General features: G+C 46.3%; 1 protein-coding gene across 3 annotated transcripts; it reads right to left on the bottom strand.

Annotated features, from left to right (window-relative positions):
* Nucleotides 1-1868: 1868 nt before the first annotated feature.
* UBXN7 (UBX domain protein 7) lies at nucleotides 1869-25557 on the bottom strand. Of its 3 annotated transcripts, XR_011727351.1 has the most exons (12): nucleotides 25366-25557; nucleotides 22052-22199; nucleotides 20213-20280; nucleotides 17677-17742; nucleotides 16517-16629; nucleotides 10732-10878; nucleotides 10394-10484; nucleotides 9392-9519; nucleotides 8732-9125; nucleotides 8059-8138; nucleotides 4312-4580; nucleotides 1869-4225 (listed from the first exon to the last, which is right to left on the bottom strand). XR_011727351.1 is itself a non-coding variant. In XM_071751586.1 (11 exons), the coding sequence occupies exons 1-11, from the start codon at nucleotides 25436-25438 to the stop codon at nucleotides 4419-4421; spliced, it is 1470 nt and encodes a 489-aa protein (XP_071607687.1). In that variant the 5' UTR covers nucleotides 25439-25557; the 3' UTR covers nucleotides 1869-4418. The 3 variants fall into 3 exon arrangements, 2 of the variants coding, with proteins under 2 accessions (XP_071607687.1, XP_071607688.1); XM_071751586.1 differs by having other exon boundaries at nucleotides 1869-4580; XM_071751587.1 differs by lacking the exon at nucleotides 25366-25557 and adding an exon at nucleotides 24945-25216 and having other exon boundaries at nucleotides 1869-4580.

The following is a 25557-nucleotide window of genomic DNA, read 5'->3' as shown; positions in this document are numbered from 1 at the left end:
GTCCATCCAGCATGCTGCTCTTTGTTGGAAGAAGTAGAGAAAATGGAGCTGAAGCCCTGGAGTGCCAGGTGGAAAAAGATGACTGGTTACATCTCCTCTGCAAGGAAAATCAAGAGCTTGCACCAGGACGTGAGTCCCCATTTTAAGTCAGATGAATTGTTCTCAAAACAGCAGCGAGCACCAGAGGCAAAACATGTAAGGCAGCAGACTGCTGAGAATCATCCAATTCTCCTTCTCTCTAATTTTTTTTACTTACAAAGAGAGGAAGCATTTCTCCTTCCTCTGGAAGATACATGTGTTGTAACCTCATCTTGTGCCCTTCTCGACGTCAGGGCCATCTCAGCTTCCTGCACAGCCACCACACACATGACCTGGTCACTCATCTCCCCTGGAAAACCCCAGGCCCTCCAGGGGGAAGTGTCAGGCTCCATCTTCTCACCAGGATCAGGGACCTTCTCCTTACTCCCACGTCAGCTCGAGCCTGTGAGAGCAGGAATAGCAACAAGGGGCTGCTTTTACCCCAGCTTCCCAAGCAGGGTGAGCAGCTGCACGGCCTCCCTGCCTTGCACGAGGACTTAGCCAAGTGTCAGCACAGCAATCACAGGCAAATAACCTCCTACCCAAAGGTCTGCCAGAGAGAGCCTCAGAGAGGTTCTGCCTGGGGAGGGTCCTCTTGCTGAGCCCTTCTTTGGCCCCAGAGGTGATGGGAGCTCAGCCACTTCCATCCTGGCTGCCTCCTCTTGCTTTCTCCCATCACTCCCAGAGGGCTCTTGCAGCTCACGTTCAGAAATGGTTCCTTCCGAGCCTTCAGGACTCTGATCTCACCACAGCCAGGGAGTTTGCTGTCTGAACCATGCTCTTTGCTTCCCCAGAGCCCTCTGGGGCTGTGGAAATTGCCTGGATTGGGCTTCAGGAGTGGTTTGGCTTCAGGGAGAATCAAAGTTGCTGAGCTGGGAGCAGTGAGGTGGAACCATTCTGTGCCACAGCAACCTCCTGTCCAGAGGATGCTCAGCACAGCTCAGTGCTCTCTCTCACACAGCATTTGCAAACCTGGTTTTGCTGCTACCTACCTGAGACTTTCCCACACACAAGTGTGGGCACTCTTGCTGCCAGTGGTGACCCCCTCAGAAGGGCATCGACGGCTCAGAACAGAAAGACATTTTCCTTTGCTTTTCCATTGGGAAAAATCCTAGCCCTGCCTCTCTCAATTCGTTTCCATCAGGGTGTTTTTCCCATCAGGCCACCAAAAGTTTGTCTGACTTCAAGGTGTTGTAACCTCTAGAATGGGCTGGAGCTTTCCAGAGCCAAGCAAGCAGCTCACTGACCCCAAGAAGCCCTGACCAGCAGGAATTGGCTGCTTTCTGCTGAGGTCATTTTTTTAACTTGGTTGTATTTATACTCAGACACCACAGTGCAAAGGGGCTTCAAATTCAGCAAGTCCCACCCTGCTGGCTGGGCAGACCTGGAGCTCCTACCTGAAACACCACACTTGGAGTTCTTCAGCTAAGCTGCAACTTCTGCTCCTCATTTTTTCAAGGCAATCGAGGCCAAAAAACCTGCTACAGCCAGGACAGCAAAATCATCCCCTTCCCAGAGTTCCAACAGAAGCTGTGGCACCCACACCTACTCTCACAAGTCAAGATTCACAGACCAGGAGGCAAAGGAAAAAAGAAAAGCATCCAGAATCTGACAGTTTTAGTAAAAAGTCAGATACACACACATCAAGAATTGGTCTTGGTCTTCTTTCTTGTTTTCTACCCCACTAACCTTAAGGGAAGAACTCTCTGTGTAATACAGGGATAAAGTTAAACCAAAATAATAAACCAAAAAAAATCCCCACCAAACTCAAAAACAAAGAGATGAAGAAAGCTAGTGAAAACTGTTTTATTTCCAGGATCAAATATTACAATAGGACATTTACATATATTTATAAAAAAATGCAGCAGTTGTGTATATAGATCAGAGGTTTCCTTGAATTTGGTCCCTCCCAGCACAGTAAGCTGAAATATTCTAAATTAATCCTCTCCCTCCTCCCATGTGGAGTCACCATCATTGAAGAAGAAAGCAACTACTGTAAAAACCAACAGGCAAAGTCACAATTTTGAAACTGTAAGTTCATCAATTAGAGGAAATAGCCTCATTTTAAAAAAATCATGTCTGACAGGCTGGTGTCTCTGACGAGGCACCTGTACAGCTCTGAGCTGAGTTTTACTCAGATGTTCTTCATATAAATCTGTTATATGAAATAGCACCTTGTCCCCCTGCTCCATGGCCTGTCTGTACTTCTGCAAGACCCTGAAGCCTCAGCACAACGTAACAAGCAGTTACAAAATGACTTTTATCTGTGGACACTCACAGAAAAGACAGTGACCAAGTCCCAAACTTCTCACAATCCACCCACGTCCAACAACAGCAGATAAAACTGAGGCAAGTCGAGGCACTGATATCAAGTGCTGCATTCTCCAATTAAAAACAGGTGTGTGAATATATTTATATATATATGTATATACATATGGCTATATTTATTGGGAGTGGACAGACACCAAGCATCTCACAGACAAGAGGAGACTGGAGCCAAAGTCACTGTGTACAGCACCACAGAAAACACATCCATTAACCTTGCCAGCCTGAGAGCTGTGACCCAGACTGTGGTGAGACCCTGGGCTTGGACAGACACAGCCTCAGCCACAACATCTCTGGCAACCAGCAGCCCTCAGCACCTGGGCTCTCAGACACCTTCAGGTCACCTCCAAGCCAGTGGCTGTGAGCACTGCCAGCAACACAGGGTTCAGAGCATGAGTTCAGCTTGCCCCACAGGCCAAACACCAACATGTCCCCCTCCTCTGCTGCCCTTGCATGAAGCAACTTCCACAGCAGGGTCCCTTTCCAAGCCAGAAATGTCATCACCTGGTGTCCTCTCAGCTGCTGAGGAGGTTGCTGCCATCATGTTTTGCCTTCCTGATACTGCACCTTGCAGCAGAATGCAGAACAGGATTTTTTTTATACAGGATTCTTTTATACAATTGTGTGATTACACCTAAACCTCAGTTCTGAGCAGAAGACAGTTGTGAGCTGATACTATGGGGAATGCAAGACACTTTTTGTGATTTCCTACAGTGACAGACTCCAAAGGACACAAGCTGGTATGAAATTAAAAGCAAAGTACCTCTAAAAGTTTTAGTCTGTGGTCAATTTCTGCCCACTGAAGCCTTTAACAAGTGTGAGGATCTGACAACTGCAGGAAACTACAGCAGTTACAGTAGATCTCATGTACCTTACTCCTCCCTGGTGAAGAGCATGCTAAGATGAGTTCTCTAGTTGTGAATACACAAATGCAACATCCACCTTCAAGCCAGCAGTCATTCCTCAGTTTGAAAAGGCTGTGCATTATTTTTACTTCATGAAAAAAAAGCCTGTGTAGGACTTGTCCTGCTCAGTCCCAATCAGTGCTTTAAAAGCCCTCTGCAAACCTAGTCCTGTGGAAAGCAGAAGAAAACACCAATTGGATTTAAAAAGCCCACTAACTGTGAAGTTTTTATGACAGGTGTTTTCCAGAGCCAAGGTCTTTGCAGCATCCTGCCACCTTCCAAAATCCTGAGAGCAAGTAAAAAGGAGACACTTTAGAGACCCCAAATGGAAACCCCATCTACTTCTATCAAGGGGCATGTTCTGTGTGTCCAGCAGGGGACACACAGCTTTCCCTCTGAGACAAGCAGTCAGTCACATATAGAGGATCATTATTTGGGGTCTGTTTGGCTGGCTGGTTGTTTTTTTGTTTGTTTCCTTTTGTTTTTACTGTGTTCAGTGGCAGCATTCAAAGCAAGAGAACACAATCTAGAAAGCCTTACATTAGATGGGATCAAAGTGTCTCACCACAGCTCAGCCCAGCTCCTTCCCAAAACCCAAGGTGTCACAGATCAGCAGGTAAGTAAAACCTTAGAAAGGCTGTAAGGTTAATGGAGATCTTTCATGTAGAAAATCAGAACAAAGGAGAGACTGTGCTGAAGATTACACTCTCTTCTTACAGAGAGATGACTCAGTGCCTTATCACACACTCTTTTCAAAAATAAATTAATCCAAACAGATTTCAGAATAGCAGCGAGAAGGGTTTGTGTGTAACGGCCACTCCAAGCCCCAGCACACTGGATACACAGATCACCATTTTCCTGTCTTCCATAAAAACAAAGGAAAGATGTTCTTCCCAATGCTCTCTGCAGGGGCCAGGCTGAGGAAGGAAATAAAAACCTTGAACGTTCTCATTTGGTCACCAGAGCAGGAGAAGGAAAGAAGAAGGGCCGACCAGCCGCTTGCCTGATTTCAGCACTGCAATCCTATCACCTTCAGCTGCATCTTTATTGAGTTGGTGTCCCAGGCAAAGAGGAGAGGGGAGGAAGGCTGGGAGAACTCAGGCCACGGTGCTAATTCCTTTCCTGCACAAAGACAGTCTCTTGAGGACACAGACCTGCCTCCTGTAACGTGATCTCATAGTCCAGGTGGGAGAGCTTCCTCCGGGGGAAGTTGGTGAGCAGCTCGAAGCGTTCGTTGGGGTAACCTTTTGCTTGGACGTGTTTCACCAGAGCCTGCAGAGGAAGCCAAGCAAAGCAGCACCATGTAACTCAGAACACCAAAGGATGTCAACAGTTACCCCATTTTCCTTTCAAAAAGGAAGTCTGTAAAGGAAACTTTGGGCCCTCTTTCTGTCTCTCACTGTTGAGCACTTTGGGCGGACTGAAGAGCAGAGGACAGAACTGCTCCCTGTGGCCCTCAGGGGAACATAAAAGGGGAGTAAGGACCAGAGACTTAAAGCTGGAAATTAAAAGGGAATCAGATTTACTAGAACAGTGGAAAGGCAGTAACACATGGGATAAGGAACAACACTGCAAATGTATAGCAGTATCCATACAACCCCATGGGGATGCTGGCAGGGAGAGGTGCCCCAGGGCCCCTCGCGGCACGGCCCACTCAGGAGAGGCTCCACCATGGGTGGATGTGGGTTCTGAAGAGCAGGTGGCAAGCAGATGGTGAAAGGGAACAGCAGGAGAGCAAGCAGCAGGAGAAAAAGGGGACAGACTTCCCCTCTTCCTGACCTTACAGGGTGTGGGCAGGAACCAGGAGGGAACACTGACCACTCTGTGAGCTGCCCCGCTTAGTTGAAAGCCCTCCTGCTTTGGGTCCTCATACTCAAAACTATGACAATATCTAATTTGGCCCACACATGCTATCAATCATCACAAAAACTGATAACCAAGTGATCCCTTACCCAATAAGATATTCCTAACAGTACAATAGTTGAAGCAAGCTGAATTCCACAGCACACATTCAAGTCGCAGTAAGATGTGCGAAAAAAATTCTGAAGTGCCCCAACACAGAAGCTTCTTCACTTGTTTATCAGATATTACCTTTAAATTACACCTAAAAGCCACCAAAGTAGCATTTTTGTCAGGTAACATGTCCCTAGAAAGAAAAAAGCTGTGTGGGAATATCACCAGAGCACTCCAGTTTAGAGAAGATGAAGTCATTTCTGTCACTAAGATGCAGGGTGACAAGAGACAACACACACCAACTGCTCCAGGGGGAATTTCATCCAGATATAAGGAAGGAATTCTTCACTGTGAGACACATTGTGCTTTGAAGGAAGCTGCCCAGAAAAATGGTGGAATGTCCTGTGCTGGAAATACTCTAAACTCAGCTTGAGAGGGCCCCAGATACCCTGCTTTTAAGAGACTTCAGACCACACCATCTCCAGGCATGGTTTTCAATCTTGATTTTTCCAGGATTTGATGGCTGCCTGACAGCCAGGGAAGCACCTGCATGGAGATTTCTTCCAAATTCATAAAAATCCACACACAAACCCTTGGTACAAGGAGACTGGTTTTTTTTTTTTGCTCTTGGGGGGAAAAAAGGGTTACAGTAATACTGGAAGCATAAACACATCCAGGAGATTAGAACTGTGTAAAGAAGCCACTCCTGACTGATAACAGTGCAATGACTGGAAAAAAAAAAAAAAAAAAGTTTTCAAAGCAGTCAGTGTTGGTGGGAAAGCCAATATCACATCACCAGATACCATCTGTTAAACTTATGAAGTGCAACTGGCTCCCCTTAAACAACTCTTTCTGGTTCTGCACAGGTTTAAAATGGAAGTAACTAAGGGCTGAAAAAATCAGCATGGAAATGATGCTTACAAAGAAACATCTGAGACTAAGTCTACATCTGATTGAAATGGTTTTAAAAGATCCCATGACATGAGCACAAAAGCTGCCTGTTGAGCTCTGCAAGTAAAAGGTATCTTTACCCACAACCCCTGACTCACCTCTATTCCTCTGCTGACTGCAGAGCAGGCAGCAGCAAAGGAAACCATGTGCAAGATTAACTTCCTTAAACTACCACAGCCCACAAAAGGAGTCAAAACAAAGGATTATCACAAATACACCCCTGTTACAGCTACATATCACCTAAATAAATTATTAAAGTATTCAAAAGTGGTACATGTTTATTAATACGTGCCACTTTACTTGGCAGATTAGGATAGAAAGGAGCACTTGGAAAAAGATTACACACTGACAAAACAAGAATGAAGATCTGGAAGTAAAGCTGTTTTTTTTAAGGAAGAGCAATGCTCTGCAAGCACTCCCCAGTATTTCAGCCCCAGGACCCAGTGTGCAGCACTGCAGGCAGTCTACAACCTTAAGCTTACCCTTGGCTTTGAGAGAGGACAGTGGAACAAAGGATTTTTTTTTTTTTTTTTTCCTTTTGTTTTCAGGCAAAAGAGTTAAAAGATGAGAACACGAGCTTGAGACACTGAACATTTCTAGAGTGCTGCAGACCTGGTTATAGTCTCATTTTCTGTAAGAGATGTGACACTTTTCCTCTAAATCTGCACCAGAGCCATCTGAAGCTTTGCCTTCTCTAAGACTTCAACACAGACACTGTAGGTTGAGAGGTTGGCATCAAAATGAGCTTAACTGGACTCTGGACCAGAACTGACAGCTACCAGGAACACACAGACCCCTTTACACACTGCTTCCAGGTAAACACCTGCAATATTTTCAGTGGAAACACCACTCCCATCTGGTTCTCCAAGGTAAACAAACAAGTAAAGAAACACACCTGAAGCACAGGAATAATATTGTAACAAATTCATTCTTTCAAAAGTTCCTCTTCCTCCAAAGAGGAGGAATGGGTCTGCCCATCCACATCCTGAAGAGAGTGTTTTAGTACAATGAAGGAGAATGAGAACAAGAATGAAGAGTTTTGCCTTTGATTTTATCATTGTCTGACCATGGGCAACAACTGAACTTCCCATTTAGAACAGCAAAAAAAAAACAAATGAGTGAGCTAGGAATATTCACCTCCCAGCACCTGAAGGGGCCACAAGGAAAGGTAGAGAGGGACTTTTTGCAAAGGGCTGGAGTGACAGGACAAGGGGACATAACTTTAAACTGGAAGAGGCAAGATTTAGGTTAGGTATTAGGAGGAAATCCTTTGCTGTGAGGGTGCTGAGCCCCAGGTTGCCCAGGGAAGCTGCTGTGGTTGCCCATCCCTGGAAATGTTCCAGGCCAGGTTGGATGGGGCTTGGAGCACCCTGGGCTGGTGGGAGGGGTCCCTGCCCATGTGGGGGGTTTGGAACTGGATGATCTTAAATGTGCCTCCCAACCCAAACCAGTCTGGGATTTGAGTCGATTCAGTTCTACTCTATGTTTTTATGGTAATTTAATGATTAATGCAAAAGGCCTTTAAGAGTAATTTCAGAAAGGAAATTAGCATTTTGGGGACTAAGGAAGACACTGGCACATGCAATCCAAGCAGCAATGGAAACATACAGAGCCAGAGTCTGTGGATCCAAAGGGAGGAATGACAGGGAAGAAACACAAGAGAATGACAGTGCAGGCACTCCCTTCCACTACATCCCATTTCTGCAGTGCCACTATTGAAAGAAACATAGAAAATTCTGTATTACATTATACAGGAAACTGCTATGCAGAAAATAGCAAAAGCACAGCAATTCTCTGGTTTGAGCTCTCCTGTACTCAAACCAGGATTCCCATTAACTCCACTCACCAGAAGTTTAGCTTGTTCAGGCAGTGAAACTTGTTCCCTCTTTCCATCTGGATACCTTAGCATCAGCTGTGCCTTTGGTCCTGGCATAAAGGAAGTTACTACAAGTTAACAAACATGAAGGCAGCTGAATTGAGCTCCTGTGTGAGCTTTAGGTGGCACAGCACAGGGTCAGGGACTGGAGACAAACACAAGGTCCCAGTCTATGAAGATAACACTTCTACCACGTGCTTGAAACACACACATCAAACTCAGGACTCAAGTTAACAGCAGTGACTGAACCCAGCTCACCTCACCACAGGGAGAAACAGAGACTCTGGGGACTCATTTGTTTAAGTTGCATTACTCCAACTCAGTTCAGACAGCCAAGCTAACTGAGCACCTGCACTAAACCAGTGCAAACTTTATTTGTGGGCAGGGTCTAAACAAGGAAATTTGAGCTTACTAATGCAACTCTGTGGCAGCACTGTGCCCAAGGGGTGGCAAGGTGAGTCACTCAGACATCTGGTGTCAAGGACAGAGTAAAACAGAAGATTTAGCTTTTCAAAACAAAGGATGAAACCATGCCCCTCAGCATATCAAGATTTTCAGGAAAAAAAGAAAATCAAACCAAGACACAGGTCACTATAAAAAAAACCCAAACAGATAAACCAAACCCAAACCATGGCAAACTTACCATTGACATCTATGCTCTGGATGATACTCTCAGGTTTGTCACTCAGCTCCCCCAGTGTCCCTGCATCAGTGCAGGGCAGCACTCTGTGGTTTGATGTTGTCCCAGGCTCAGTCCGTGCAGGGGGCTCAGGCTGAGCCCTCCGGCTCTCCTCCTTTTTATACCCCAAGTCCTTGTGTGGAGACTTCCTCATCTTGGCAGGAATCTCTGATTCCTCCTCCTCCTCAGAGCCACACACTGAAATAAACTCTTCACTGCCAGAAAAAAGCTCTGACTCTGACTCCTCATCTGAGCGACTCTCCTGCTTGGCTTGTGAGGAATCAAAATGTGTCTCCTGCAATGAGGCTTTGATAGCAGCTTCTAGCTGGCTGTCCTCACTGGCATCAATCAGACTCTCCTGTTGGATACAGACACAACACAAAGACATTACAAAAGTGGCTTTGGGGGCATTCCTGTGGCTGCTAAACCCAAACCAAACACCGTAATCACAAACTGCACAACAAAAACAAGAATCGTAGGAGAAAGCTGTAATTTTGCACGGTTTTTGTGCTAACTCATTAAAGCTGTTTGTGCTACTGAATGAGAAACCAGGCCAGCTGGTTGGAGACAGGCTACTGCCTTCTCCCAGGTGTCCCCTGTCCTCCCACCAGGCCCCATACTTACTGAACGAGAGCATTTTTGAGGGGGGCTGGTAGAATGGCCATCCAGCTGTCCGTGTTCACTCAGGAACCCAGTCACTTGGTCCAAGAAAGAAGTCACATCCAGCTGGTGCCACTCCACTAGCTTCTGGCCTAGGGAGCAAAAGGTGTCATGAAGCAGAATTCCAGCAGAAGATGCAGCTCTGCAGTCAAACTCCCCCATTCAGTGCTGTGCGTGCACTTCTCAAAGGGTCCTGACCACCAAGTTGGTGGAGAAATATTTCTACATTCTTGCCTGCTTGGATTCTACTCCTCTGAAAGCAACTTTTGTTTCCATAAGTGAAGTGCTAGCTAAGAGCATGGAAACTGCAGTTCCAACATTAAAACAAAAGAAGAGGTTTTGTGTGGTTTAAATCAAAACAGCAAGAAGTCTCAGCTCTGATTGGAGACACTACTACTTCACTCCTGAGAAGCAGGAGACAAAACAATATAGTGGCATTAGATGATGATAAAAGAAGAAAGGGTGTTGGGATGCAAAAGAAAAGTATCTCAAAAGAGCTGGAAGGAGAGGTAGAATTTGGATTATTCAGTTAAAAAAAAAAAAACACCAACAAACCAACAACCCAAAAAACCCCAAAGCCAAAATAATCTTTCAAAATTAAGATGCAATTTAGTAAGTCATCTCTGAGCCTCACAAAAAAATACTGGAGTTTATCCATCAGATGATTTCAAGTAGCTTTTTAAAGGACGCTTTAATTCATTTCAGAGTTACCAGCAGGTGGTGCCACCTTCACTTCCCAGCAAAGGACTCGCTGAGCTATGCCAAGTACAATAACCAAATACACAAAATTTCAGCAGTTTTACCCTCTTAGTTCCTCCAAAACCTATCACTTCACTTCTTTAGACACCAGAAGGTCTCTCAGAGAGCAGAAAAATATAACTGAGATTCTCCAGCTGGTGTTCTAGGCTACAACTCCCAAACCTTCTCATCTACAAACTGCAGGTAACAAACTGTTCATGATCTTACCTGTCCTGGGGTCCAGGATGGAGACATAAGGAAAGTCTGCTAATTTATAAAACTGGATGTACCTCTGTCCTTCCTCACTGTCATGGTATACCTACAAAATACCAAGTTGAAAGCAAATTACTGGGTGGAGAAGGAACACAAGCAAACCAGACCTTGAAAATGTGTGAAGTTTTTCTCTGCTCTGCAGTATACACTCCAAAAAGCACTTAAAAGCTCTGGGTAGCACTGCTGAACAGGAAATACACCTCAGCAGTGCCACTTAAACTTGGAGAACTCTGTTTTCTTCACTGCTTCATCTACCAGGACACCAAGTTACCCACCACCCATGAACTTCTCACCTGCCAAAAAATGAAATGTTCCCTGATGATGTTCTTCACAGCCTCGTTGCTCCAGACATCACGATTGAGACACTGGCAGGCAAAATCCTGCACGTTCTGAATGTTTATCATCAGCCACTTGTTCTGCATCTGACCACACTCCTTGGCCTGTAAGCAGAGAGAGAAAAGTTTCATCAGCTGGAACCAAGGAGCCCGACAGAACCATTGATCAGTGGTGGCTTCTAACAGCCAGATTTGTCACCAAATGCTGGGAGAAAGCCAGACAGTGCTGGTGAGAAGGAATCCACAGAGCAGAGGGCAGGGCTGAAGAGCTGCTTTATTACATGAGGTTGGACTCTCCTGGATGAAACAGAGGATTTCAACAAGCCAAGCACAGAGTCAGGGGGACACGGGGATGCTGAATACAGATTTTGTTCAGGCAGGAGTGCAGTTCCCAACCACACTGAGCTGACAACAGAGGAAAGACCTGCTTGCTCTAAAGGTAACCCTGTGGATCATCTTCTGTTTAAGGAGGCTGCATAAGTGACAGAGGGCTTGGATTAATTCTACAGGACCCCTTCTCTGCAGGTTTTCTTTTTTTTTCCTCTCCAAGTTTTGAGTCACTCTGTTCCTGTGCAACTGCTGAACTAGGCATCCTCTTTTGATGCTCATTTTCCAGACTGCAAGTGGGGAGGAAGACAGGAAGGCACAGGAAGAAATCTTACTGGTTTGAGTCACAAAGCTGGCATTGTCTGATTGCTTGGTTGCAAGTTAATGGTAGGAGTTTGATCAAGAATGTAATTCTGATCGGTGAACTGTCACACCTGTTGAAAAAAAGAGGGCTATATCAACAGCAAGAATGCTCTTACCACCTGGAAAGACTGGAACTAGCATATGAACTCCCTTTCCTCTTAAAAAATGTAAAAAGGAAAAAACTAACTACGTGCAAGTGTGCTCACCACCCTGCTGCCAATCCACTCAACAGCAAATTCAAGGAATCAGAACGTTACTCAAGATTTTGCTGTTTTGTTCTCCAAACCAAAGTTTTTACTTGTCTAATTAATTTCAAACCAGGGCAGTTTTGAATAGTCAGCCTATCCAGTGTGTGACAGACAGACAGGTGGAAGCACACACACTTTGCTTCACAAAGTGAAGAATCTTAGTCTAGAAAATTAATTTGCATTGGCCAGGTGACTTGCAGAGCCAATATTTAAAAATTAATTTTAAAAAGATTCATGTTTAAGCACAAAATAGTCCTCCTGTTCTTGCAAGGGACCTCACACTACCTATTTACCACTGACATTAGAGTATCAGAATCCAGTATTTTGTCACCAGAGAAAAGTGGGGCAGGGAACAGCTAAGTAGCTGGTAAGGGTCTTAAATATAGGCATTATGCTTTTATTTGAAAGATTTGAGCTAAATGTGAATCCTGAGAACTAATTCTAGGAAATCAGTGTCAGACAAGGCCTAGCAAACTGCCCAAGCTTAAGGGGAACAAAAATCCTTATGTTATTTGAGTCAACTGGACTGCCTGGGTGCCATGTTCTGATGTAACATATTCTACATTGGGTTAGAAGAACAAAGTCAAAAAACACCTGGCTGGAAAGAGCATCTTGCTCTTCTACACTCTGAGCATTTCCAATGTTAGTAAAAACCTGGTTCCACCTCTTCTCAGCCCAGGTAGGTGCTTCAAAAGGATCCAGCCAGGGAATTCCACACAAACCATTAGGCAAAGGTAAGTTTTTACTGGTAGAGCAGGTGTTGCTTTTGGAACTGCTTTTCACTTTCTTTAAGAAATAAGAGGCTTCATATTTAACACCTTCACACTGCTACCATCCTGCAGCCACACAGCTCTGCTCTTAAACAGCAACTGGGGTTTTTTCTGAAGGGTGGAGGTGGGTAGACAGAGAAGAGTGTGGGGTGAAGAAACACTCCATGGCTGGAGATTGTATTGCTGGGTCATTTTGGCAAGTGGCAAAAAGAACAAGGGAAGGCTCAAGAGCTGGGCTGTGTCACCCAGAAGTTGTATCTGATGGCTTTAGATCCACTGCTCCTTTCCAACATCAGCTGCACTCCATTTCTCTTTCTTCAAGGGATAAACACTGGTGCCAGACAGAGGGCTCAGGCAGGTTAAGTACAGAACATTTACAAACATCTCTGGGCAAACTTTCACCTACCAGCAGAGTAGGAACTTGCAAAGACACAAATGGAGGACCTCACATACATGGGGCCAGATCCAACCAAACCAAACCCAAACCAATCATTTCCAAGTTTACTCTTTCTACCCATCCACATTTATCATCATGAGGACAACTTGCAGCAACAGAACAGCACTCAGGATGTGCAAGACTGTTCTACACCCAGGACTGGAGCTCACTGCATGGCCTCCAGCTTTCACATCACTGAACACACTTTCCTCTCAGATATCTGACTTTTCTGAACCATATTTGGCTTATAAATGGGGCATCTCTTCTTTGCTTGGCCTTGTTGAAATGCACTGCTCCTTTAATTCAGCAGAGAAAGCACCCTGTGACCTTCTGGACATCTGCTAATCAAGCATGATGCAGCTTGGACAACAACAGGTGACAGAAGGAGCATGAGATTATCTATCAAGAAACACCCTATCTGTGCCACACTTAACCCTTCCTGCTTGGGCCAGGCATCCATCCTTTCCCCAAGCAGCCATTCCTGCAGCTCTAGGCTCTGCTTAAGCAAAAGGTTGGTCTGGAAGCACCAAGGACTGAATAAGCTTCCAAATTATTGCTGCTTGCTGTGTATAAATTAAAAAGAAAAGTTCAGCATCAGCTATAAAGCAGGGAGCAGCTAGAAAAAGGTTTAAGTTGTAAAGTGAGTTCACTTCACACAGACTGAGAATGCAATGTTGTATCCAGTCATTTCACAGTGGCTGAAATCCTACTGAGTGCTGATGAGAACTGTCTCCTCCTCAAACAAGAGATGTAAACTAAGTCAAAAATCATCTCACAGCACATGCATGGAGGGCTGAACACCTGTAATGCCTGAGAGCAGTATTTGAGATGAGAACAAACCCATGCTGCTCTTCATAAAGCATGTCTGCTGTTCCCTTTCTTTATTTATTACACTACAGTGCTTTATTCCTGGCAGACATTTAGAGGGTAACTCTGAAGCTTAACAGCTGCTGAAGCTCAGGTTAAAAATTCCTTGTGTTATTTTAACTGGCTCTTACCCATGCAAGTCTCCTCAAACACAGATGATTTAGGGACTCTGTGTATTTCAACTGCAAGTTTCTCTGAAATTTTCTAACAGGAAAAAACCAGGCAGTTCAGGTGAACTCACTGACCCAACCAGATGTTTGCCTCACAGCACCAGCTACTGGGTGACTAACAAGTAACCCAGCCCTCACCTGCAAAAAGCCTGCAGGATCAAAATAAAGTATTTTACAGATTTTCTGTATCAAATCTTTTTTCACCAGATTTCTGTAGTGCAATTAAGTTCATCACACACCTAACTTTACAAGTACAGTGACTGTAAGTTGCTCTGTATCTGAAGCACACTGCTTTTTCACAGGGAAGTTCAAAAAAAAAGAAATCAGTGTAATGAAAAACTTGAAAATATCTCTTCTACAGAAGTTTGTTTTCACCTACCCTTAAAATGTAGATTTACTGAGTTAAAATGAAATGGCAGCTTTTGGCACCTTACTGATAACAAAGGTTGTCTGGATTTGAAGGAAAATAAGGTTTCTTGGGGAAAATGAAAAACATAACTAAATCTACTTACTGTCAAAATCAACCTTAGAGTACCTGAAGAGGAGCAACAAGAGATAAAGAGCAAAGGTAGTTTTGAGGGTTTTTTATTTATTACACAGTTTATATAAATTTATCTAAGCATACACAGAAGGAGGAAGCTAAGAGCAGCTTGCTAGATATGAATTTTGACAGACTCTGGTCAGTGGGTTCACAGGGGGCCTGATGGCTCAGGCTGAAGCAGTACAAGAATTTACTGTCACAAAAAATAAAATGGAGGGGGTAATGGTCAAGAAATTGAGAGGGTGAAGATTTTTGTTACTGAGGAGTGTAAGTTTGAAACAAAGGCTACACCATGGGAGAGGAAACTGTACAACAACAGAAAAAGGTGAATACCAATACCAGGAAGTGTACAATCTCTACATTTGAGTTGCTGCACATAAACATCTGTTTCTATCCATGTCATGTTGTATAGAAACAACACACACATAACTTCTGTTTGCTTGTTTACAAGACTAAATAAGAATGCAGAGACTTTAGGACAATCCAATCTATCAATAATCAGTTATTTCATCCTCTGAAACCACTTCTGACTGCAGGAGATGCCCCAAACAGCACTGCTGGAGCCTTGCTGGGCTTTCAGCAAGACACAGAGCCCAACACACCTCTCAAACCCAGCAGAGGTCAGCAAGCACTCACTGACCTCTTATCTTCAGGTGTGGAGCAGCACTGGCTGCTTTCCCATCAATTCCCTTTACCTTTAGCCACTAAATTAAAAAAAAAAAAAAAAAATTAAATTTTAAAAATTATTTAAAAGTAAATAAACCCTGAACTACCTCTCACAGGGCAGGATGCCTCAGCACCAACTACTTCAGTCTGCTCATCATCTACTCCCACTGCACCAACTCCTTTGCTGTTCTCCACCAGTGAAGCTGAAACTTTCTTTCAAACTTCAGAATTTCAATTTCTTTCATGCCTGGAGTTTTGTTGGAAGACTAAACATAAGGAGTGCACTGTCAAAACACAGGAATTACTGACAAGCCAAGTGATCTCTGGGGATTTGGGAACGATAAAGACAGAAATGTCATCCAAAAGGATGACAGCTGGAGACTCAATGAAGGCACAGAGCATTTCCCAAAAATTCTCCAGTAGCACTCTAGTATTTGTGCACAGCAGCAGAGGCAAATTTGAAAAGAATGGAAATAATATTTCTGTTCAGCTCAGAGAGTCAGAGCTCCAGCACTGCCTGCAGCATCTCTGTTGCACCATGGCACCATGATTTTGCACTCTCATGAAATCCTCACCTAACAACAATCTCAGCTACTTAAAGATGACAGATGGAAACTCAGTAGTAGCTGCAACTTCTGAAGAGTATCTAGAAATTAAACCAGTTTGCATTTTGTCTGATCACTACTTAAGTCACCAATCCATGTTGTAACAACTTCTGAGCAGACCAGCACATGCCTACACAGACAGGAAAGGTGACACCTAAAATTATTTAAAGCTAAAAGGCCCCTTCCCAGGCAGACAATCTCATGGATTTTTCCTTCACTACCAGATGCAAAAGATGACTGGCTGTGATTTCACACAAGAGCAAGGCCTCTGCTGAAGACAAGGCTGTGCCTTCCTGACAAAGCCACACTGAGTTGAGCCACCAGCTCAGCTATCAGAATCCACTTCACTGCATTAACAGAACCCCACCTGAGCTTCTCAGCAGGGGTGGCTGCCAACTCCACAGCCCCAGGCAAAGTCCTTGCTCACCAAAAGCAGTCCTCATGGAAGTGCCACACAGAAAGACACCAAGGAATGCAGAGTTTCCATCTGACCAGCCCCCCCTTTGTGCACCACAGCCCTTCACCAGCTGTGATTTGCCACACTGACACCAAAACACAGAAGATGTGAGCTATCAGCATCCAGCCATCCACCTTTCCACATGCACTCCATCACATCTTTATCCTTATTTATCCTCTGAAACTTCCCAACCACCCAAGACACCGACCCACACGTGGGAACAGCCTAAGACAAGGCTTCCATGCTGTACACAGCCACCACGTAAGAAATTGCACCAAAAAGCCCAAACTTACTGTTTCGAAGCTGCCTTTGTGCATCAGGTCAATGGGAGGCCTGAAGAGGTCTGCAAGAGTTGTCAGTTTCTTATCCACTGCCCCTCCATTTCGTAGCTCCTGCTCCTGTCGAACTGCACAGCCCCAAGAGGAAAGGACAAATCAGACAAAATGCTCTCCCAGCATGGATTTTTTACTGGCTCTATGCCCACACACAAAGCTTCTCCACCAGAGTCACCAGGTTGAGTTGCTATATAAGGTAAGAACCCTGCTTGCCTCAGCTTTCTCAAGCACTAGGCATTTATTTCACTTTCAAAAAACGTTGTAATTCAAGTGAGTTATCAGCAGAATGGGCCATGTGCTAATATTTTAAAACCAAATCAAACCAAAAAAGCCATGACTTGTCCCCAGGTGATGCTTTTAAAAGGGGAAACTGAGCTGGATTGTGGAATTGTAACTTTTACTTGAAATATTTCTATTCCATTCTTTATTTTTCTTGACTGTAAGCAATAAAACCAAAACAAACCAAACAAAACCAAGCCAACTCAGACTTACTTTACATGGAGAGACATCTTTGGATGTTTATATTAATTACCTACTTTTTGCATAACTGACTGAGGATACCACAAAATCTTTTTTGGGTACAAGAGATTTTTTTATCCCCAGGCACCACACTGTGAGCATGTGTCTGTACTTGATGAGTTCATTACTACTGGAAAACCCTGACCAAATCTGCCAGGGGAAAGAAATTAATTCTGAATGCTTCTTTTCATTTTAGCATCCAGCAATACATAACTCCATGGGAACCTGCTCCATGGTTAGCATCTTTGTCATCTGGAGATTCTGCACATAAACAGCAATTAAATTAATAAGAGCCTTGTGTGTGGCCAAGAGGGAAGTCTCAGGGCTACTCAAACCTAATTCAAGTCCCAGCATGTCCACTGGCTAGCCAGGAAAAAGTGATGAACAGACAGACTGCTTCAGCAGAGGCAGCCCAGGGAGTCACAGCTGCTGCAGGAACAGTGCCCTCCACAGCTGCAGATCCACATCCAACACATTCCCTCTTTCCAAGTCCCTCCAGAGCTACAATGGACACTATTTTTCAATCTTACTTGCCTTAATTAAAAAAAAAAAAGAACAAGAAACCAGAACCTCTGGCTTACTGTTGTGTAGACACTTACTGGTTTCTGTCTGAAAATCTCTAAAGCCATCGAATATCGAGCGGGCGGGGCGGCGTCTCTTGGGAGCTTCAGGAAAAAAAAGGGAAGAATGATTTCAGAAGTATGATGTCAGAAGCAGCACCCATCAGTATGATGTCAGAAGAAGCACCCATCAGTATGATGTCAGAAGAAGCACCCATCAGTATGATGTCAGAAGAAGCACCCATCAGTATGATGTCAGAAGCACCCATCAGTATGATGTCAGAAGCACCCATCAGTATGATGTCAGAGCACCCATCAGTATGATGTCAGAAGCACCCATCAGTATGTCAGAAGCACCCATCAGTATGTCAGAAGCACCCATCAGTATGATGTCAGAAGCACCCATCAGTATGATGTCAGAAGCACCCATCAGTATGTCAGAAGCACCCATCAGTATGTCAGAAGCACCCATCAGTATGATGTCAGAAGCACCCATCAGTATGATGTCAGAGCACCCATCAGTATGATGTCAGAAGCACCCATCAGTATGATGTCAGAAGCACCCATCAGTATGATGTCAGAGCACCCATCAGTATGATGTCAGAAGCACCCATCAGTATGATGTCAGAAGCACCCATCAGTATGATGTCAGAAGCACCCATCAGTATGATGTCAGAGCACCCATCAGTATGATGTCAGAAGCACCCATCAGTATGATGTCAGAGCACCCATCAGTATGATGTCAGAGCACCCATCAGTATGATGTCAGAAGCACCCATCAGTATGATGTCAGAAGCACCCATCAGTATGATGTCAGAAGCACCCATCAGTATGATGTCAGAAGCACCCATCAGTATGATGTCAGAAGCACCCATCAGTATGATGTCAGAAGCACCCATCAGTATGATGTCAGAAGCACCCATCAGTATGTCAGAAGCACCCATCAGTATGATGTCAGAAGCACCCATCAGTATGATGTCAGAAGCACCCATCAGTATGATGTCAGAGCACCCATCAGTATGATGTCAGAAGCACCCATCAGTATGATGTCAGAAGCACCCATCAGTATGATGTCAGAAGCACCCATCAGTATGCTGTCAGAAGCACCCATCAGTATGATGTCAGAAGCACCCATCAGTATGTCAGAAGCACCCATCAGTATGATGTCAGAAGCACCCATCAGTATGATGTCAGAAGCACCCATCAGTATGATGTCAGAAGCACCCATCAGTATGTCAGAAGCACCCATCAGTATGATGTCAGAAGCACCCATCAGTATGATGTCAGAAGCACCCATCAGTATGATGTCAGAAGCACCCATCAGTATGATGTCAGAGCACCCATCAGTATGATGTCAGAAGCACCCATCAGTATGATGTCAGAAGCACCCATCAGTATGATGTCAGAAGCACCCATCAGTATGATGTCAGAGCACCCATCAGTATGATGTCAGAGCACCCATCAGTATGATGTCAGAAGCACCCATCAGTATGATGTCAGAAGCACCCATCAGTATGATGTCAGAAGCACCCATCAGTATGATGTCAGAAGCAGCACCCATCAGTATGATGTCAGAAGCACCCATCAGTATGATGTCAGAAGCACCCATCAGTATGATGTCAGAGCACCCATCAGTATGATGTCAGAGCACCCATCAGTATGATGTCAGAAGCACCCATCAGTATGATGTCAGAAGCACCCACTCTCCAACACAGTTTCCCCCACAGGTGGGAAAAGAGAACAGGGAGGCAAAGCCTGATGCAGAATGATGTGGGAGTCAGGTCATTAGGAAGAGCTGGAGGAAGGAAACAGTTTTTAAGACCCACTTCCCAACATTTCCATTCTGCATTTCCATTCTTTGCTCATCTCTTCTCCTGATCCTGTCCAAACTTCTCATCTGGCTTGGCAACAGCCACACAAATCTTCCACTGGATCCAGTATCCCCATCTGCAGGGAAACCTTTGGAACAGGTGATGTGCAGCTGGTGGGGATGGCAGCCCAGGCAGGTAACTGGAACAGCACCAAGCCCCACTGAAACCCTGCAGGACAACCCAGCCCCTGGGGCTGGGATGCAAACCAACACTGCTTGCCAAGGCTTATTCCAGTTATTTATCTGCATTACTGTTAACTGAAAGCAGAACAGTTTCAAGACAGAACTTTCAAAGGCCTAATGGAGAAAACCCTGCAGCTCAGTCCTTTCTGGTCTACCCCATCCCTGAGAAGCATGCACTTGTCTTTTCTCTGCTCACTCACCAGTCAAAGGTCCAGTTCTGATCCCACCACCTCCCTTTCCCAGCAGTACCAGGTAGTTCTGAGCCCAGGGAATGCATATGCACACCCACCATAGCTAATTGGCTGCTGCCTCACAGTGCCATGAAATGGGAGTCAGCAAATTGGTACCACTGGGAAGGTGGCATCTCTAAAGATTGAGGTTTTAAAAAACACCAGTGTTATTTTCAAGTATGCAGTCAGTCATGGTGTGTCACTGCAGGGTTGCAGCAGAGAGAAAAAACAGAAAAAGAACCAAGGAAAAAAAAGATACATACAATGCTTTTTTCATAGTCAGCAAGCCTACCTCCAAACAAGGGCTCAGGCTCCACTAAAATTTCCTGTTTTTGAGGAATTGGAGCTCGTACTTCATCCCTATCAAAGAGAAAGGAAAAAAACCAGTCAGATTACCAGATTCCAAGTGCCTATATAAACCACATCCCATTGAACTCCAAAGACTTCTGCAGCTTGACCAGCTGAGGATGCTGCTGGACTGTTCCTCAGCACCAAGAGACTTAAAAGTCCATCCATTCCCTCTTGTGGTACCAAAGCATTCAGATCTGGCACAGATAACTTTTTCAGGTCTTGACTGAGAACTGCATGGATCCCTGGGTGACTACATCCCAGCCTTTGTCCATCTAGTATTCAATATTTCTGCTTCTTTAATAACCTTCTTAAAACTTGGAGAAGTCCCTTTAAACTTAGCAAAGGCTACTAACTAATTCTCTTGCCATTCTCCACCCCACTCCCTATGCAGAGGGAAAAGTGAAATTATCTTCCTCATCCAAGCTTTCTTCTGTTGGAAGACATTTTGCTTCCACTCAAAACTCACATCCCCCTCTGTTTTCCAGAGGAAGAAAACCAAGATGGTCAAAATGGCCATTTCCCCCCATTCCTGGCAATTCTTGGCTTGCATAGCTGGGCTCCCTCACACATGGACACTTTAGTTACCCTTGCAGACCAGTAGATAATCTGAAATTATGCCCAGGAGATCATCAAGGCTCTGACACAGTGTCACTTACTCAGTGTGGGCAGCAGAAGAGGGCACAGAGTGACCCAAGGATCCTGCCCAGGAGCTACCAGAGTGCCCTCCTGCCTCACACACTTGCAAGTTGTAAAGTCTGCAGTTTGGGGTTTTTGGCCAAGCAGGGTTTAGAAAGTAATTTAAAATGTCAGCAATGAATTTGCTTATTAACCTCCACATTTTGACTGCTCTTGTGCAGCTATTTATTCTCCATTTTGCATCTGCATATTTATTCTCTCCTCTTAGAGTAACACCAAGCTGACAAGCACCTGGGGGTGCCAAGTATAGACAAGAAGGTATTCTGATAAAAACTGGGATCCTAAGGCACTTGACAAGTGCCTTTTAGTACTATCCTTTATAGTTTAGTACTAAAAGAGTTGTTTAAATTCACACATGTGCTTCAGAAATAAGAGTGGTAAGACTTTCTTTAAAAGGCAACTGTCTCTTTGCTGAAATGGAAGACTCATAAAGACAAAAGCATGTCTAGGTTTAATTCAGTACATTTAATAAATGCAATTTATACCTTAATACTCAAAATACTTCATTATCCCAGGCAGACAGACTAACAGGCAGCACTGACAGGCTTCCTGTCATGCTCAAGCAGAACATCTCTTTTATTGGCATCTGATGTGCAAGATTTTGCAGCTGCTTATTCCTCTCAAACTAGGGTACACAATTTACCCTTTCCACTACCAAATCTGGGTACACTTAACATAAGAAAACACTTACAGAGGGGGCTGAGGTCACTCCATTTATAAAAACCAAAACAAGACAACTGCCTAACTGCTAAATTAACATCAAGCAAGTTTGCTGGAGCAATTTAGAAGTAAGAATCTCTTCCTACTGGATCCCCACGGTCTTGAGCTCTGTTTCAAGAAAAACCCAGTAGGGATAAACTACATAAAACTTGTGAAAAACACAAAAGAGAGACTGACTTATGTTGGTGTGCATCCTAACTGCTGCAGTAAGAACTAATTTACCCAAAAGCAAACAATTTGAGAAGATCTTCCAGGAAGCATGGACCACAGTGGGCTGACAGCAGGTCAGAAGTGACAATTGTTTTATTTGTTCCACTCCTACATTAACTGCTCAGCCACAAAAACACAGGCACCAGGTACATACTCAGTGTGAGGCCTCACAGTAGAGACTGCTGCAGAACTGGTGCTGGGCTCCTCTGCTATGCCCCCACCATCCAGAAACATGGTCACAGCCATCTCCAGATTATTGCTGCATGCTTCAAGCATATGTTTTCCCACGCTTTCACTGGCACCTGTAATGCAAAGGGAAAATTAAAGCATTCCTCAGAGAGTGTTTTGACTGGAGGTGCTAGGAAGAGCTGACTGGCATGCTTTCCCTCTCAAAACATGAATAATTAGACCAGTTTATCAGTTGCCACCAAGTATGAAACGAGACAAACACCCATATCTCACAGGGGAAGGAAAAGCCCTCATACAGGACAGCCAGACTTCTGCCTTCCATCAAGAGAAAACTTAGTGAGAGGTTTTAGCATGATTTTTTCCTTTTTTTTTTTCCCCAGAGGTCAGACCTTTCCCTGATACAATTTTTGAAACACTACCAGGCACACGTGCCAAAAAAAAAAAAAAAAAGAAAAGCTGACTTAGCATTTTAACAGGGAGAATGATAAATAAGCTGCTAGCTTTTTACCTGCTTTTAACAGAAATTTAGCAATGAAAGAAAAGATGTGCTAAAAGGTAAAAATGAACCAGCAGAAGCTCAGTTCAGATAAAAGTGGGGGAAAAGCCAAGAGAGATAAAGCAGTACTTGCCTACAGTTGCTTGGATAATGACCAACTTCTACTAAAATCTCTAAGAACACCTGAACTCAGCTCTGCCCCTGCTGCTCAGGGTGACACACCAGTCCTCAGCATCACTTGTAACTCTTTCCTCAGAGGGTCAGTCAGCTTCTACCTCCCAAAAACATCACCAGGAGCATCCTCATCACTGGAACCTCACCTGCACCCAAGCCTTCAGACAGCACCTGCACCTGGAGGTGGTGGCTGCCAAAGAGCTCATTTTCATAAGGGGAGCCTGGCAAAATGCAGCTGAACCTGTCTGGGATGAGCTTTTGGATTGGTAGTAATTCTCAACTAAGCTGACTGCAGGTCACCACAATGAAGAAAACACTTTTCCCAGCATCAGAATCACAAATCCTGTCAGTCTGGGCAAAACAGATGCTTCTCAGATTATACAGGAGAGGCTCAAGAGGCTCTGGTTTGAACAGATCCATCAGAGAGAAAAGGCTTCGGAGCTCTGGAGATAAATCAGCCCTAAATGATCTGCAGCATCACACTAAATCCCAGAGAGAAAGACAAACTGACTGAGGGAACTGGTTAAAATAAAATTAAATTAAAAAAAAAAAAAGCTAACCTTAAATGCAGGTGTGCTCAGGTGGCAGTCAGATGTATTACAGTGACACCAGGGAATGAAGTTTGTGTTCTTCACACAAACTGTGTGTTTCTTCACACAAACTGTGTGTGTTTCTTCACACAAACTGTGAAGTCTGTGTTCTTCACACAAACTGCTCTGGCATTTTCAGCTCAGGAGTGACTCTGTTACAGCTCTAAGTGGAGAACTGCTGGCTCTGAGCACCTGTCCAGAGGAGCTCCAGAGAACAGGCTTTGAGACACAACCTTAAATGCTGCTAAGATGGAAAAAGAAAACTTCACACCTCCACGAGTTGTGGGTGGGTGAAGCCAGCAACTTTTTTTTTTTTTTCCCTTTGAGAAGCAGGAGAGGTGCTCTGAGGCTGATGAAAACCACCTGTCAGGAGATCAGCTGCGTTTTCAGCCAACATCTCCGGCACGTTTGGGAACACAAGGCACAAACGCTGAGAGGAAAAGGGGTTTGCTGCCTCTTCTTCTCATTCACAGAGTTTATTTATTCTAAAAGGCTTTTTCCAAGACACCCAAGCGATCAGCAGCTCCCCAGGAACCCCTTCACAGCCAAGCCAACACCTCCTGGGCATCCAATCCCGAGCACACAGCCCCGACCCGAACCCCCCCGGTTCGAGTCACCGAACCGGGCGCAGTTCCCGTTTCACTGATCGCTTTCCCAGCATTGCGGCGGGAACGGCGCCGAACCCGAAGCGGGTCAAGCGCTCAAAGCCCACGAAGCCGAAGCACAAACCTCCCCTGCCGCGAACTTCCCCGTTCCAAAGGACCCCCCGTTTATCCTCGGCAAAACCCAAATTCCCAATAACCCGCGGGACTTCCCCGCGCTTCCCGAGCTCCAGCCTCCCCCCGGACCGCAGCCTTGGAAGCGGCTCCGGAACCACCGAGGGAGAGGGCTCAGCACCACCGGCACCGGAACCACCGAGAGAGAGGGCTCAGCACCACCGGCACCGGAACCACCGAGGGAGAGGGCTCAGCACCACCGGCACCGGAACCACCGAGGGAGAGGGCTCAGCACCACCGGCACCAGAACCACCGAAAGAGAGGGATCAGCACCACCGGCACCGGAACCACCGAGGGAGAGGGCTCAGCACCCCCGGCACCAGAACCACCGAGAGAGAGGGCTCAGCACCCCCGGCACCAGAACCACCCAGAGGGCTCAGAACGCAGCACCGAGAGGGCTCAGGGCTCAGCACCACCGAGCTCCGGAACCACCGAGGGAGAGGGCTCAGCACCACCGGCACCGGAACCACCGAGGGAGAGGGCTCAGCACCCCCGGCACCGGAACCACCGAGAGAGAGGGCTCAGCACCCCCGGCACCAGAACCACCCAGAGGGCTCAGAACGCAGCACCGAGAGGGCTCAGGGCTCAGCACCACCGAGCTCCGGAACCACCCAGAGGGTTCAGCACCACTGGCACCGGAACCACCCAGAGGGCTCAGGGCTCAACACCACCGCGCTCCGGAACCACCGAGAGAGTTCAGGACTCAGCACCTCGAGGGCTCAGGGCTCAGCACCACAGGCACCGGAACCACCTCAAGGGCTCAGGGCTCAGCACCACAGGCACCGGAACCACCGGGAGAGCTCGGCAACAACCGAGAGACGCCTCTAAGCCACGGCTCCCTGCGAGGGCCCCAGGAGGCAGCGGGCGGAGGCACGGCGGGTGCTCAGGTCGGGCCTGGGGCACCGCCCGCCGCAGCGGGCCCGCTGACAGGCCCGGCCGCCGCCGCCGGCGCCTCCCAGCCGGAGGGAACCCGCGGAAGCAGAGCGGGAGCCCCCGGAAGGCGGGGAAGCGGAGCGTACCCGGGGCGGCCCGCCGACACCGCTCCGCCTCGCCCAGCGCCTCCCGCCGCGGCCCCGCTCCTCCCTCCCTCCCCCGGCCCGCCGGGGCGGCCGCCCCCTGACGCGACGGCGGCGGCGGGGGGGGCCGGACGCGAGCCGCCCGTGAAAACGCGCAGCGGCGGCAGCGAGAGCGGCGAGGGCGGCGGCGGCCGGGTTCGGCGGGCCCCGGCTTCCGTGTGCCTCACCCGTGATGGCGGTGAACTGCTGGATTAACCCCTTCAAGGCCGAGGAGGCAGCAGAGCCCCCGTGGGCCGCCATCTTTCCGCCGCCGCACTACGCCGCGCACGCACAGACGCTGCCGGGCGGCGCGCCCTGCGCAGGCGCGCGCCCTCCCGCCTCCCGCCGCCGGGGAGGTGCCTGGCCCGGGACCCCGCGGG

This window comes from Heliangelus exortis, chromosome 9 (assembly GCF_036169615.1).
Source record: "Heliangelus exortis chromosome 9, bHelExo1.hap1, whole genome shotgun sequence".
In the NCBI taxonomy this organism is placed as follows: Eukaryota; Metazoa; Chordata; class Aves; order Apodiformes; family Trochilidae; genus Heliangelus; species Heliangelus exortis.
This window is presented reverse-complemented; position numbering and strand designations above follow the sequence as displayed.